Below are 13,831 nucleotides of genomic sequence, written 5' to 3' on the forward strand. Positions count from 1 at the left end.
AAAATAGTCAGAAAAACTGGAATAAAATATTTTGACTCTTATAAAAATAAGGCAATGTGAACTAATAAAAATTGCAAGAAATATTGATGAGTTTGTGAGGCCTGTGTCTTTTGTCATTTTAGCAGTTATTAACAAAATATTACTATGAATGTGTGAGATCTTGTTAACTCCTGAAAATAGTTACGTATTGGTTAATATTTATATGTTGGTTATATTTTGGTTATTTAAAATGTTTTTAAAATATCATATAATCTGCTCTCAATGTGAGGCAGAACTTTTTTAAGAGAAGGTGTTAAGGCTTTGCAAAATTTGGATTTGATCCTAATGACAGGAGGAGAATTGTTATTATTGAACAATTTCTCATAGTTTTGAGAGTGATAAAGTAGAGCACTTTCAAGTGATCAGCCTCATGTCAGATTCCAGATACAAGCACTTGGTTGGCAAAATAACTAATCTGCATTATCTCTGACTGTGCAAATACAAACTGAATTTGACAGAACACGGCTTTGTATTAGAGACAATAATTTTAATTTTGTTCTATTCTGATTTCCCACCTTTTCCCACATTCACTACTGTCTGAAAATACTCCCCATCCTGCAAGAATGTGTGAAGGTGAAGATCTGAGATGATGTGTCTTCTAATATTCATGTAACTGTCATGGGCTATGACAGGCCTTGGACTGGTATCGGTGGTATCTGGTTGATTGCTACCATGTTACTTGACCAGTGTTTATGAGCTTTAGCTGTAAAAAATGTCATCACAGTAGATACTAAATTGATGCTTATCATTCTGAGAAGAGAGGCTGTAAAGAAAGAGGTTCTTTACCAAGCACAGAGCTGGTCCTTTACATTATCTTTGAGAGGGTGTGAGGTTGGTTGCTACACCTACTTGGTAGGATATTTCAGTTTCTGCAGTGTTCTTTTTGTTGTCCTCCTAAGGAAGCTTGAATATTTATAGTTGTAAAATAAATGACACTTTGACTGTGTTTAAAGGAAGGTAAACCATTCTTTTGTTTGCTTAGGTGGCTTTCAGAAAACTTGATTTTTTTTTTTTTTGTCTGTAGAGAAACCAAATTAATGTTCCGCTTCTTTAAAAGTCCAGTTCTTATGTCTAAATAAGGTATCAAATCTTAAATATGTGGCTTTATTAAATTTATTATTTCCACCCCTCTCACAGAACTATAGTGCCATGGAAAGTGTTCAGGCAGTGCCTTCATGAAGTTCATCAGATAAGCTCTGGTTTGGAAGCAATGGCTCTTAAATCTACTATTGACTTGACCTGCAATGACTACATTTCAATTTTTGAATTTGATATCTTCACTAGATTATTTCAGGTAAGATTTGAAAATTTTAGATATTTGTATGAATTTGAGAAGCTTAGTGCCCTGAGACAAGTACCTATGGGTCAAGGAAGCGGATTTTTTTGAAAAACTAAAATAACTGGAACACTAGAATTCAGAAATAAATTGTGCATTTTTTGTAGTCCTTCAGAGATATTTGGGGCATCAACACCTACATCTGAAAAACTGAAAACATCCAGCAACACCTGCTTCATTTCTGCACATATTTAGTATGATTACAAAATCATTTGCTTTTGACAGTCTTTTTACAAAATCCTTAAAATCTTCTTACAAAATCGTTTGCTGCTTACTTGTTTTTCACTATTCTTAAATGCATTCCTAGGAATGTAGACCTTCAGGTACTTATCTGAGTTTTACTTGTGTTTTCATTGTGCTTATGTATCTATATATACTTATATGAAGTGTTTCTAAAAACACATAAGGAAAGTTGCATGTCACTTTTCTTTTTAGGCGAAATGTAGGCCTCACTCTTTTCTTTGTGAACATATTTTTGCCATTAATGCTCTGCTGTGTATTTACAATAAGGGACTATCTTTGGGAATAGCATTAATTGTATTATTGTTAATAGGTAATATATCAGATGTATTGCTTCTGAATTTGTCACTTTGGATATTTCTTTTGTATATAGGAATCTTTGAGGTATACAACCATTTATTTGATCATTTACTTTCTTTACCTCGTACAGTGATAAACTGGTGCACAGCTTCAAGTTGTGCCAGGGGAGGTTTAGATTGGATATTAGGAAAAAATTCTTCACTGAAAGGATTATCAAGCACTCAGGGACATGGTTTAGCGGGGGACTTGGCAGTGTTAGGTTAACGGTTGGACTCGACGATCTTAAAGGTGTTTTCCAACTTAAATGATTCTATGAATCTATGATTATTCTTTAGCCTGTTGGAGATACATTCAAAATACCAATTTTACGTCAAAGCCTGGGCCATGTGTTTGTTCTGTCTTCCATGTTATTCTGTGATAATCTCTGTTTAGCTTTCTTGGTTTTGCTGTTAAGGGAAAGGGTGCCATTAAGAAGTTGATATTAAGATTTGGCAGGAGATGATTAATGGTTTTAGTTTGCAGAGTTTTGATTTTGATCATCTCTTCTCCATTCTGAGTCAAAACTGTATCAAAGTTGAAAACGTTATGGTGTAAGTAATCTCTCTGTTTAATTTAACCACAAACATTGGTCACTTATTAAAACACACACAGGTTATGGAGGTTTGAACAAAACTTTGGGGGTTCTCTTTGATGAAATAATAAACTAGAGAATACAGATCATTGTACTTTATGCTGCTTTAGCAACCCCCCCCTAAGCTTTGCCCTTTGTGTGGAGCTTGATATGATCAAGCATTCCCGTCTGAACGTTGCTGCACTTGGGATCAGTTTCTACTCTGTCAAAGTTTCTCCCTTTTATTCAGTATTTGGCAAACTAATATGGTGTTCAGGTTAGTAATCAAGCCCAAATCTTGATCTCAGACTTGACTGCAAAATGTCTGAGGTCCATTGGCTGCAACATACATCACTATGAAATGCATTTATTCAAGGTTCCTTTCTCTAGGATTTTTTTTCCCTAAGCATTCTGCTTACGAATAATAGCAGGGTTTGGGGTTTTTTCTTTGTTTTGTTTTAATCTGTACATCAAGTATAAAATTAAATGAGAAATCAGTGATCTGAGAAGTAACGGTTTGTTCTGACCCTATGAGGGGTCCTGTAGATTGCATTAAACTTCAGGACAGAAGCCTCAAATGAGATTTATTTTCCTTATTCTGAAAGCCAGTAAATATCTGTTTGCATTAGTTTCTTTGTGAGGCCATTGCTGGTTTAATTCATGATGGTGCCTTGTGCTAGAAAAAGGGGATCAGCAGTACTGATACATGTAAGGAGAGAAGACTGGTTAGGATTAACTTTTAATTTAACAAAGAAGCAGAGAGAGAATTTTTGCCAAACAGATTACCAGCTGGTGCTATAGCTGTGTAACTGTTGAAGTGAACTTGCACTGAACTTGGTCTGAGAACCTCTCCCAGAGGTTACATTTTACTTCTCTAGTTTTTAAACAGCTTCTGTAACTATGTGTGCATACACCCACGGAGAGAAAATCCCAATTGTTTAAGTAATCAAAATACTGTTTTGCCAACTGTGGGTTGTGTTACAGAAGAGCTATGTTTATAAGGGTGCGTATTCACAGAAGAAAGCAAGACAACTTTTTATGGAGTTCCTGTAGAAGTGAAGTTGCTCCCCCTGCCTCCCCACTGCATGCATGCACAGCTTTAAGTGCTGTGTTCTCTGACCAGAGATAAAATTAGCACAGCAGAATATGTAGATGCTTTGAAGGAAAGAAACTTCATTCTGTCACTGTTAACATGTTCAGTTAAGTTGTCCTTTTATGCAAAAATATTTCCATAGAAGAGAAAGTGTACAAATCTTCTCCCATTTAACATTTCTGCTTTTGTAATACTCTGTGTGCACAAGGCAAGCTATGAGTTCTTGCCCTTCGATTTTTCAGTTGTACTGTCATGTCATTTTCTAGGTATAGCAGTAGTGTGATACTCTGTAGAGTCCAAGCATTTGAGGAAGATACTGTCTACTGTCAACTTAGAAGCTTGATGGTCGTGATTAACCACAGAATTTGCACGCTACTTGAATTGATTTTATAATGTACTGTAGCAGGCCTTTACATTACCACGGTCCAACAAAACATCAAAGTACTGAGTGTTTGATCATCCTTTTTGATTTACATGCGTGCACTTGAGTAACACAACGGGAGAAGGAACGTTGTGTTTCTGTGAAGGAAGTGTCGATGTGGTGAAAGGGGAAGTCAACTCCCTTTTTTCTCTAGTTAGGGCAACTAAAATTTTTCATGTGATGAAGCCTTCCAGCATCCATCTTTGGTGAGGGTGCAGAGAGGAGCTGGCAAGATGCAGTGTTGCAACTAGGATTGTGATTTTTTTTTTTTTCTCTGTACAAAAGAAAGCTTGTACAAATTTGAAGACTTGAGGTTTCTTATGGCCTCTGTGCTGAAACCTTACTGTTCTATTTCATGTGTCTGATTTGAAGAGGTATTAATTTTAAAAGAAAACAGGTGTTCATGTTTAAGTAGCGGTTAGGGTTTGCCTGGGAAATGTATCATAATCTCAAGCAGAACTGTTAGGAAACTCTGCTCAGGTGTGTCACACAGGCATTTCACCTCTGCCTTACTAGCCCTTAGAAGTCTTTTTAAAGGGAATTTGCAGGGCACACAAGAACACAAGCCTCTTCTCTTGCGTTGCTTAACTTCACCTCCCTTGATCTTTTGACAAATACATTAAAAAAAAAAATCTCCAAACCATTCAGAGGCAGTTTCTTGTCTCTCCAAATGCTGGCGATGAACACTTAATATATTTGTATTAAACCACTACTTAAAAATCATCCTTCATTTACAGTAAAGGACTGTTCTGTATTCTTTGAAGTGATAGCATATCAGGCATGTTCCACTGAGTTTTCTGAAGCATTTGCTATTCAGGTCAGCAAAGACTGTGATGAAGTGCTGTCAGTATTTGTTTTGTTTTCTGGCTGTAATACCACTATGGTAACTGAAGAAATCAAGAAGTAGAAAATAAGAAAAGGAATGACAGCTCGAATTAGTGGCTTTATTAGGCTTCATTTGTTAGTGTTACTTATAATTAACATTGAAAGTGCCTCAGGACCTCTCAAGAGTAGGCTTAATTGTGTTTTTATTTAACCATGGCGAAGCTATACTCTCCAGATTCTAACTAAACATGATGTTTAATATTTTATGTAGCTACAAATAGGAGATCCCTTAAATTCAAGGTCTTCAAAATCTTTATCCAAAAGTTTACACTTGATGTTCTTGGATTAATTCTTTTGAAGGAACCCTTGTAGCAAAGCTGGGTATGTAGGAGGACAGTGTTTTGTACTATTTAGACCTTAACCAAAAGTGCGTATTTTTCAGCTGAAGCTACAACACTGTAGGTCTCTCTGACAAATTGACTTGAGTTTTATTAGAAATATGTAACTACCTGGCTGCATCTGTTTAATTGTTTATCTTCTTTTTTTAGCCGTGGGGTTCAATCTTAAGGAATTGGAACTTCTTAGCTGTGACGCATCCTGGATATATGGCATTCCTGACATATGATGAAGTAAAAGCGAGGTTGCAAAAATACAGCACTAAGCCTGGGAGGTGAGAGGGTTTGCTGATTATTGCTTTCCAAATAAACTTGCAGTCTCAGAAGCTACATAATTATTCTAGGTTCATACTTCTATATTGCTTGATACTTACACTCACTGCAATATTGAAGGAGTGAATTTTTGGCTTTTTTTTTTTTTTTTTGGTAACAGTGAATCAGAGAAGTAGTAGGTATTTTTTTATATTTGTGATTTTATTTATATAAAAATGTATTTTTAAAAATAGTTCAATACTGAAGCTTAGAACTCCACATTCAAAAAATGCTGACCTTTTAGATTTTAAGACATAGGAATTTTGTAACCATGGTTTTTACACCATAATTCTTCTACAGTGCTATGAAGCAAAAAAATACTGTATTAGCACACAAAAGTCTAAATAAGTACAAATAAACAGGAAAAAAAAAATTGAAATTACATTGCTTTTCCTTTCTTCTTCTGAATTAGGTACAACAAGCAATGCATTCTTGAAAAGCATATTTGAAAATATAATTTGCTTTTCAAAATTTGCATTGAATTGTTGCTTAATAGTAAAGTAAAAATCATCTTAACATCTTTCATGGTAGCACATTTAAATTATGAATTTAATCAGTGCTTGTGTGTTCCTTTTATGTTCATTATTCTTTTTCTTTGCCAGTAATGATTCTATATCACAAACTCTGCACCTAGAAAAGGAATCTGTCAGACTAAATATCATGACTTGTAGAGTTTTAAAATAATTTCTGTGTGGTGCTATACATACTGAATTATTCAAACTGAACTTTTACTGTTTATGCCACTTCTGTTGTCCTTTTTTTTTCTTCACTCAGATTGGAGAAATAAAAATTCATTAATGGATTTAATCCTATATTAGTTAACTTTTATTTTGCTAGTTTTACCTTTCAGTTATGAAGCTTTTTTTCCCTAATGTCTAGTTGTCGAACCTTGCGGTGCTATACATACTGAATTATTCAAACTGAACTTTTACTGTTTATGCCACTTCTGTTGTCCTTTTTTTTTCTTCACTCAGATTGGAGAAATAAAAATTCATTAATGGATTTAATCCTATATTAGTTAACTTTTATTTTGCTAGTTTTACCTTTCAGTTATGAAGCTTTTTTTCCCTAATGTCTAGTTGTCGAACCTTGCTGCAGCATCACATGTATATACATGGTTAAAAGTGCATCATTTTGAAACTTTTTAGAGAAGTCTAGCAACAGTTGTACCCGTATTCTGTACTTGGTTTCTGTTGATTTTTAGCAAACAATATACTGTATCTTATTAAGTTACGTGACTGGTCAAGTGCATATATACAAGAATCTTGTGGTTCCAGTAGAATAACATTGATTTTTAGCTTGGCACTCATGAACACGCTATGGAAGTCAGATAACTACCTTGATTTTGAGACTAGTTGCTATACTTAGTATTTTCTCTATTATTGATTCTGATTCTGTGATTATAAAAGAGAAGTAATAGAGAAGTTATCCAAAGTTGCCTTTATGTTCCTTGTAAATAGAGAGTTAGTTTTAAGATAACTTTCTATTGCGTATCAGAAAATGACTTTCTGAATTGCTTAAGTGAAATGCTGGAGTGTGAAGAGGAGATATGAAGTGAAATTGCTTCTTTAATCTGTCTAAAACATCCTGGAAATTACAAGATTCTGTTCAAATGAATAGTTACTACTTCGATGTAATGTTGGCCCTATTAAAGGTTGTAAGAGCTATGCCAAACTTCAGGGAGGCTAAGATTTCTCATTTTAAACAGTTTGGAAGGAAATAAAATATTGATGTATAATTAAGAAAAGCTGCTCTATAATACAAAATTGAGTTTGTGGCATTTCACTGTGGGATGCTTTTCTGAATGAGGTTTTTGCATATGAGATGGTGTCTGACATGAAAGGGACTACAGTTTTTAGTAGGAAGAACTAAACATGCCCAATACTATTGCCTATAATCTTCCTTTTCCTCCTACTGTGCTCTCTGTCTACAGTATGTATACTCCCAGCTATCACCTGTAACGCAGAAGTATTTAAATTTAAGTCCAGCTGGGTTGGTATTATCTGGTATTTTCTGAAGTAGAAGTGATATTTCTTCTGTCCTGTTCACCTCCTCTGGTACACACAAAATTAACATTGCTAGTAGAGCAGTTTTTATTATTCATCATTCACATTTCTGTTGCATCTAGAGATGTTTTATATTTCCCCTTCCATTCGTTCAGGTTATTGGCCTGTGTATGCACAAAAGATGTATGTTGTAGCTACGGAGACTTGATAACATAATACACTGTTCTTGAAAAGGTTTATGGGCATGTCTAAATGTACGTTAACAGGACTATTCACAGTGAATGTGCAGCTTGCACTTTGAGAACTAAAAAGCAAGCAAACGAAAAGTTAGGGGTAGGGTGCTGCTGTTACCTTATTTCTGCCCATGAGGAACTGACAGCATAAAAGATGCAGGTTTATTTAAGGTTATAGAAAGAACACGTGGCAAAATTGGGAATCTGACCCAAATCTTCAGAGTCCTAATTCAATGTCTTAACCAGAGGCCATCCTTGCTCTCTTCACTTGTTTTGCTGAACTCCGATTAACACTGACTATTTATTCATCCTGTTTTTACCAAGCTACATTTTCAGACTGAGTTGCACTCGCTTGGGACAGTGGGCCATTGGATATGTGACTGGCGATGGGAACATACTGCAGACCATACCTCACAATAAGCCTCTGTTTCAAGCTTTGATTGATGGCAGCCGGGAAGGATTGTAAGTACAAATTCCTATAGTCACCATAGCTAGGAAATCCTGACTTCCTTGTTCTTCTAATGCTTATATGGGGAGTTATCTTTAAAACAGAGAATCTGGATATGGTGTTTAGCATTCCTTCGGAGTTTAAGGACCATCCCTTTTATTCATTTGAAAAACACTTGTTCCCAGGTAATTCCATTAACCACAGTTAACCAAAGCCATATCTCATAGCAGATAAATTCCAGGAGAAAATAAAATCGGGCAGCTGTCACATTGATTCCTTCCCCACCCCCCATAAGAGTCCCAAATGCACTTAAGCTTATTGAACAATTACTACTGCCAGTTACTCATGTGTCTAACTCTGGACAATGATTTGAAAGCTATGTAATTGTTTTTTTATATATTGTGCAGCCAGAACATTTTCCAGGTTCTAATAGTTTACTGAAAAGATTCATAATTATAAGACAGTGTAAGTTTATAGGGAGAAGTAGTACATTTTTACTAGATTGGCTGAAGTAACAGGCAAACTTTTGGTGTCAGAATCTTTTCACTGGGATACATGTTTTGATATATCCATATGGTCATAATAGAAAAAAAAAAAAGGGAAAATTGATCAATTCTCAAAAAAAGATTGAGAAACCCTTTACAGTCTTGCAATTTTTCTCAGTCCTGTGCGGTCCAGTAGTTTTTTTTTCCAGGTATGATGATTTCATACCTGTAATAAAGCCCACACTTATAATGGTAGTGTTTCTACTTGACAAAAACTGAGCAAACAAAAACTAGAGCTGAGAATATTTAATGCAGAATGAAGTTTTTATACCCTATGTAAATATAACTTTCTCAGTGTGACTTAACAACATGACTTTCAAGAAACTGTTTCCAAGTTAGAGGTAACATAAATCTCAGTATAGAACAACTTAGGGTCTCTGTAGTATCATTTAACCTATTATTAATTTCCCACGGGATTGAAATGCCTCCATCAGTTCTTGCTTAAAGTCCAGTCTGCATCTTGGATTCCCAGTGTAGATTCTTGTCATAATATACACAGATTTATATACGTCATAATATACACAGATATACACATATATAATATTATGACATATATATAACATTATATATATCATGATATACACAAATGTGTGTTACCTTCTATTCTGCTCCATTACTTGAAGTAGCCTATAGAGTCACCGAGCATGATGCTCGCAGTGGAGAGATCGCTAGGAACATATGCAAGTATAAGCTCACTGTGAAATGAATATCTAAAATAATATTCTGTTGAGCTACCCCCAGAAAGTTATCTGTTAATCAAAGCTCAGATGCATTCTGGTGGTAGCTATGCATGTGAGGTCAAAATCTTTCCTGTGCTTTTATAAATAGAGTTGAGCATGTGTCAAAATGCATATGTAGCAATTCAATTGCACCCAAAAGATAAGGTGCCTGAGGAAAGATGATGAATTTTAGTTAATGTCTACTGTAACTTTGAAATTTCATAGGTATTATTTAGCTAATAAAGCTAAAGAACTGTGCATATTTATAACAATCTTCTTGTGATGCAGCTATCTGTTCCCAGATGGACGAAGTTATAATCCTGATTTGACAGGATTATGTGAACCCACACCACATGATCACATAAAAGTCACACAGGTATGTTGCAGAGTTTGTCTGCTATTTTGTAATCTTCACTTCCCTTAGTATCTCATCTAGCAGTGATAATAAGCTTTTATTAAAATGTGAGAAATAAATTCGTAAGAGTGAAAATATGTTGTTGGTAGAAGGGCTTAGATGAAGAAAAGGATAATAATCCTTTAAACTCTAGAGCTGATGGTGATACAGATGGCATGTCTTGGAAAGTTTTGTTTATTCTAAGCCTCTTCCAAGTGAGAGATGTGTTAACGGTTATTAAAGATTTTTCTGATATTTACATTACAGGTTTATATAGCTTCGTTTTTCCTTGCTACTAGCAGATGGGAATACAGAAATAAAATCAAGATCAAATGTTAGTTTTGAAGCCTGAATAGGAATGGCACAGTTTGTTGACAGGTCCAGGAGGAAAAGTATAGTTCATGTATCGCCAAGATACCGGTTCCAGGGTCCCTCTCCTTTCTTCTTCGTCTGTTGTGCAAATTAAAAGAGAGATCAGGGAAAAGCAACAGAAATAATTAAGTGCCTAAAGGGAGTCACTTTGCAGAGAAAATTAGAATATCTAGATGTGTTTGTAGTCTTGTTAAGTGATGATGTGATAAACTGATGTGCAGATATTTGATACTCAAGTAATAGGAGGTAGCCACCATGAGACAAACGCTTGATTAAAAATGATGCTGAAATTAACACTAGAAGGTTAAGGTATACTGTGTAGAGCATTTCTCCTGACAAAAGCATCTGGAAGACTTGAGGATATGTTCAAGGAAAGACATCAGACTAGGTACAAGCCATGCTATTTCAGATGGTCTTCCATTTCTTCAGAGCAGACTGGATGACCTGCTGAATCTTCTGTAATTCTGAGTGCTCTATGTGCATTCCACCTCCAGAAATATTTTAGAAAAGAAGTATTCATTACCGTCTATGGTATTATCAGGAATACCATTATGAAAATATCTGTTTCCTAAGTAAGAGGATTCCTGAAAACAATTACCTGAAGAAAGTCTGAGTACTTCCTCTTACCTGACTTCCCTCTTTTCCCTCCAGTCTTAAAATAGTAATGAAAGAGTAATGCAGAGATATCAAATATTTGTGTTGCACAGAATGATTTTCTAGCCCCATATCCTTTCTTTTCCTCAAGGAAAGGAAAAGCAGCTTAGACATTCTCAGTGATTACTTTGTTCTCCACAAGCCAATCATGTTGTATTTTGAATTCACTGAATCAATCCAGTTGCTTCTGAACTTGTAGTTATGAGGATACCATTAGTTAATTCTGATGGTAATTCAACAGAGTCTGAACTATGTGAATGCTGCCTTAAATAATATATAACTGCAGTAGTTTAAAGCTGTCACTAGAGCTGCTTATAGTATGCAAAGATGGTATAAAGTGACTGCAGGACTAGATTGCTGCAGATGGATTCTTTGCGAGAGCTCCATCATAAGCATCTTTACTACGTACTGACTACAAGCTGTCTCTTATTTTCTCTTTTTCTGAGCCTCATGTCCCCTCCCTTTACTCAGCAGTAGCTGCTTATTTTCCTGCGAGCTGGATTCTACATATTTTAAGCTTTCAAAATTTGTTTTTTCAAGGTTAAAAAAAGCTTTATTTCTACACAAATGCATTTGATTGCCAGTTCCCCAACAATACCTAATTCTAGAAAACTGTTCTGGACTCAAGTTTTACCTATCATTTATTTCTCCTGAAGGTGTTCTTATACCTTCCTGTCAGTCTTGCAAGGATACAAAGAACTGAATGATCTGTGCCTGACTGTTGCCATGTTATCCTGGGGGGTATTCTTGCCATACTTCCTTCACAAGGGTTGTTTACTTCAGTTAACCATACTACCTTACTACATCCTTGCTGTAGGTAGAAAGCCCTCTTGCTTGTCAGTTTTCAGTCCAATAACTTTTATTAGTCCTAAACTCATACCTAGAAAACGAAATCCCAATTTTGTTCCCATTCATCACTTAATTTCTCACTTACAACTATATGTTCATTATCTTCCTCTTAACTGCAACCAAGAAAAAGCAGGATGTATACCTTGCATAGTAGTTGCATGTGAGAAGTCTGTGGAAAACCCAATAGGCACAGATATTTTAAACTTTTTTTGTAGCATGTATTGTAATATATCATAGGTTTGAAGAAGCAAAAAAGTAAGCTGTTTCAGCAACCTTAATGTGGCTTTTAAATAGATCAGTAGCAATAGTTTCCTTGACTAATAAGTAAAGTGGCTTGGAAAACAGGGGACTTGGAGAAATGTTTGTCGCTACTGGTGCTTAAGAATATTCTTTGTGAACAAATCACAGTAAAGAAATAATCACTTGGCTTTCTTTTGTTACAGGAGCAGTATGAATTGTACTGTGAAATGGGTTCCACTTTTCAGCTGTGTAAAATCTGTGCAGAGAATGACAAGGATGTGAAGATAGAGCCTTGTGGACACCTTATGTGCACTTCTTGTCTTACAGCATGGCAGGTACTGTCATAGTTCAGTTAGTGGAGAAGAGGATGGATTTCTCTGTTACATCCCTGTTTACAGTGTGGGTATATGTTTACTTTTCCAGGTCCTCAGTAAGAGGGTTCAAGGACATATATATTTAAAATGATAAACTTTTTCATTTTGTGGACCAAAATCTGTGAAAAATAAAGTTCCAGGAGTCGTTAAAATCTGGACTTGTAGGCTTGCCAAGGCCATTTGCTGACTGCTGCTAAGTGGAAACTATTTCCTGAGCACAGTGTCTACTCAGACAGTGAAAGCGGGGCATTTGGTGCCAATTCAGCCACCCAGGTCACTTCATGATGTATTCAAAAGGCATGAAGAGGACAGGTAGCAGCTGTGAGTGGATAAATGACTAGACAGCATTTTATAAGGAGACAGGATGTCTTTGGTGAGAGAAGGATTCAATCAGTAGTACAAGTCATGAAATGGCCTGTGGAAAAATAAGCTTAAGATTCCTGTGTTTCATGTTAATAATATGTAAAGCACTAAACCACCTAGCTTTAGACGGTTGTTGGGGTAAGAGATTGAATGGAGGGGAAACTCTAATCTCCCAACGTCATTTACAGAATATCGCAAAAAACGCAGAGACTTCCTGGTGACGCAGGTGGGTGTGTTTTGTCCATCTTGTTCATGGACATACCAGTCTGTGGGAAAAGGGAGGACTGGTACCTCTAGTTCAGCACAGTTAACAAGCATTTGACTTTAAAATCAAAAGCAGAGGTCATTCCTCTCTACAACTTCAGACTTTCCCCTAGTAGGTGCTTCTCAAACTCAATCAATTCTGCCTCCTTCTCTCTGCCCCTTTCTTCTTTCGTATCTGTATTTCGTGAGGAGAAGTAATGGTCATCCCATTCTCAGGCAGGACTGTTGCACAGTTAGGCACCAGTCTTTGGTTACAAATGTAGTGAGAAGAGTAAAAAGAATCCTTGACTCTAGTCCATTTTTGACCTGGTTTTAAATGAGTTCATCTCAGTTAATGAGTTTTCATTCTCGTGTTTGAGATATGAATTATAGTACTATAGTTTTTCTTTTCAAATTCCTAATTAAGAAATCATCATTGGCAAGCCAACACGATGTATCAGAAGTATCATTTGAGTTTTTCTTCCATTAGCAATAAAGCTAGCTGAAAAAGGAGTATTCTCAGTTTCCGATTTTGTGTTCTTTCTGAAATTTGAGTTTGATGCGCCAAACAGAAATCTTTCAAATTGCTCACAGATCAGAAATTCTGAGAAAATTCCATTTTAGACATACCCAAATAAGAATATTTATTTCACGACTAAGCAGCTGCTGAGCTGGAACAACATTTCTCATTTCAGGAGTACCCTTTCTCTGTTCTTACCAGTTTCATTCTGAATGACAAACATAGAGGTCTGACTATGTTAATCTTGACTTAAAAAAATTCTGAGGACTGTAGCCTTCCCCCCCCCCCGCCCACCCCCCC

General features: G+C 35.9%; 1 protein-coding gene across 1 annotated transcript in view; it reads left to right on the top strand.

Moving 5' to 3' along the window:
* CBLB (Cbl proto-oncogene B) overlaps positions 1-13,831 on the top strand; it is a 134,650-nt gene that overhangs the window by 77,048 nt on the left and 43,771 nt on the right. Inside the window, exons 4-8 of the mRNA XM_009272816.2 lie at positions 1,177-1,333; positions 5,413-5,534; positions 8,135-8,272; positions 9,811-9,898; positions 12,235-12,366. Coding sequence (XP_009271091.1) covers positions 1,177-1,333; positions 5,413-5,534; positions 8,135-8,272; positions 9,811-9,898; positions 12,235-12,366 — 637 coding nt within the window. The remainder of the gene's footprint in view (positions 1-1,176; positions 1,334-5,412; positions 5,535-8,134; positions 8,273-9,810; positions 9,899-12,234; positions 12,367-13,831) is intronic.

The sequence above is a fragment of the Aptenodytes forsteri genome, unplaced genomic scaffold, assembly GCF_000699145.1.
Source record: "Aptenodytes forsteri isolate BGI_AS27 unplaced genomic scaffold, ASM69914v1 Scaffold251, whole genome shotgun sequence".
NCBI lineage: Eukaryota > Metazoa > Chordata > Aves > Sphenisciformes > Spheniscidae > Aptenodytes > Aptenodytes forsteri.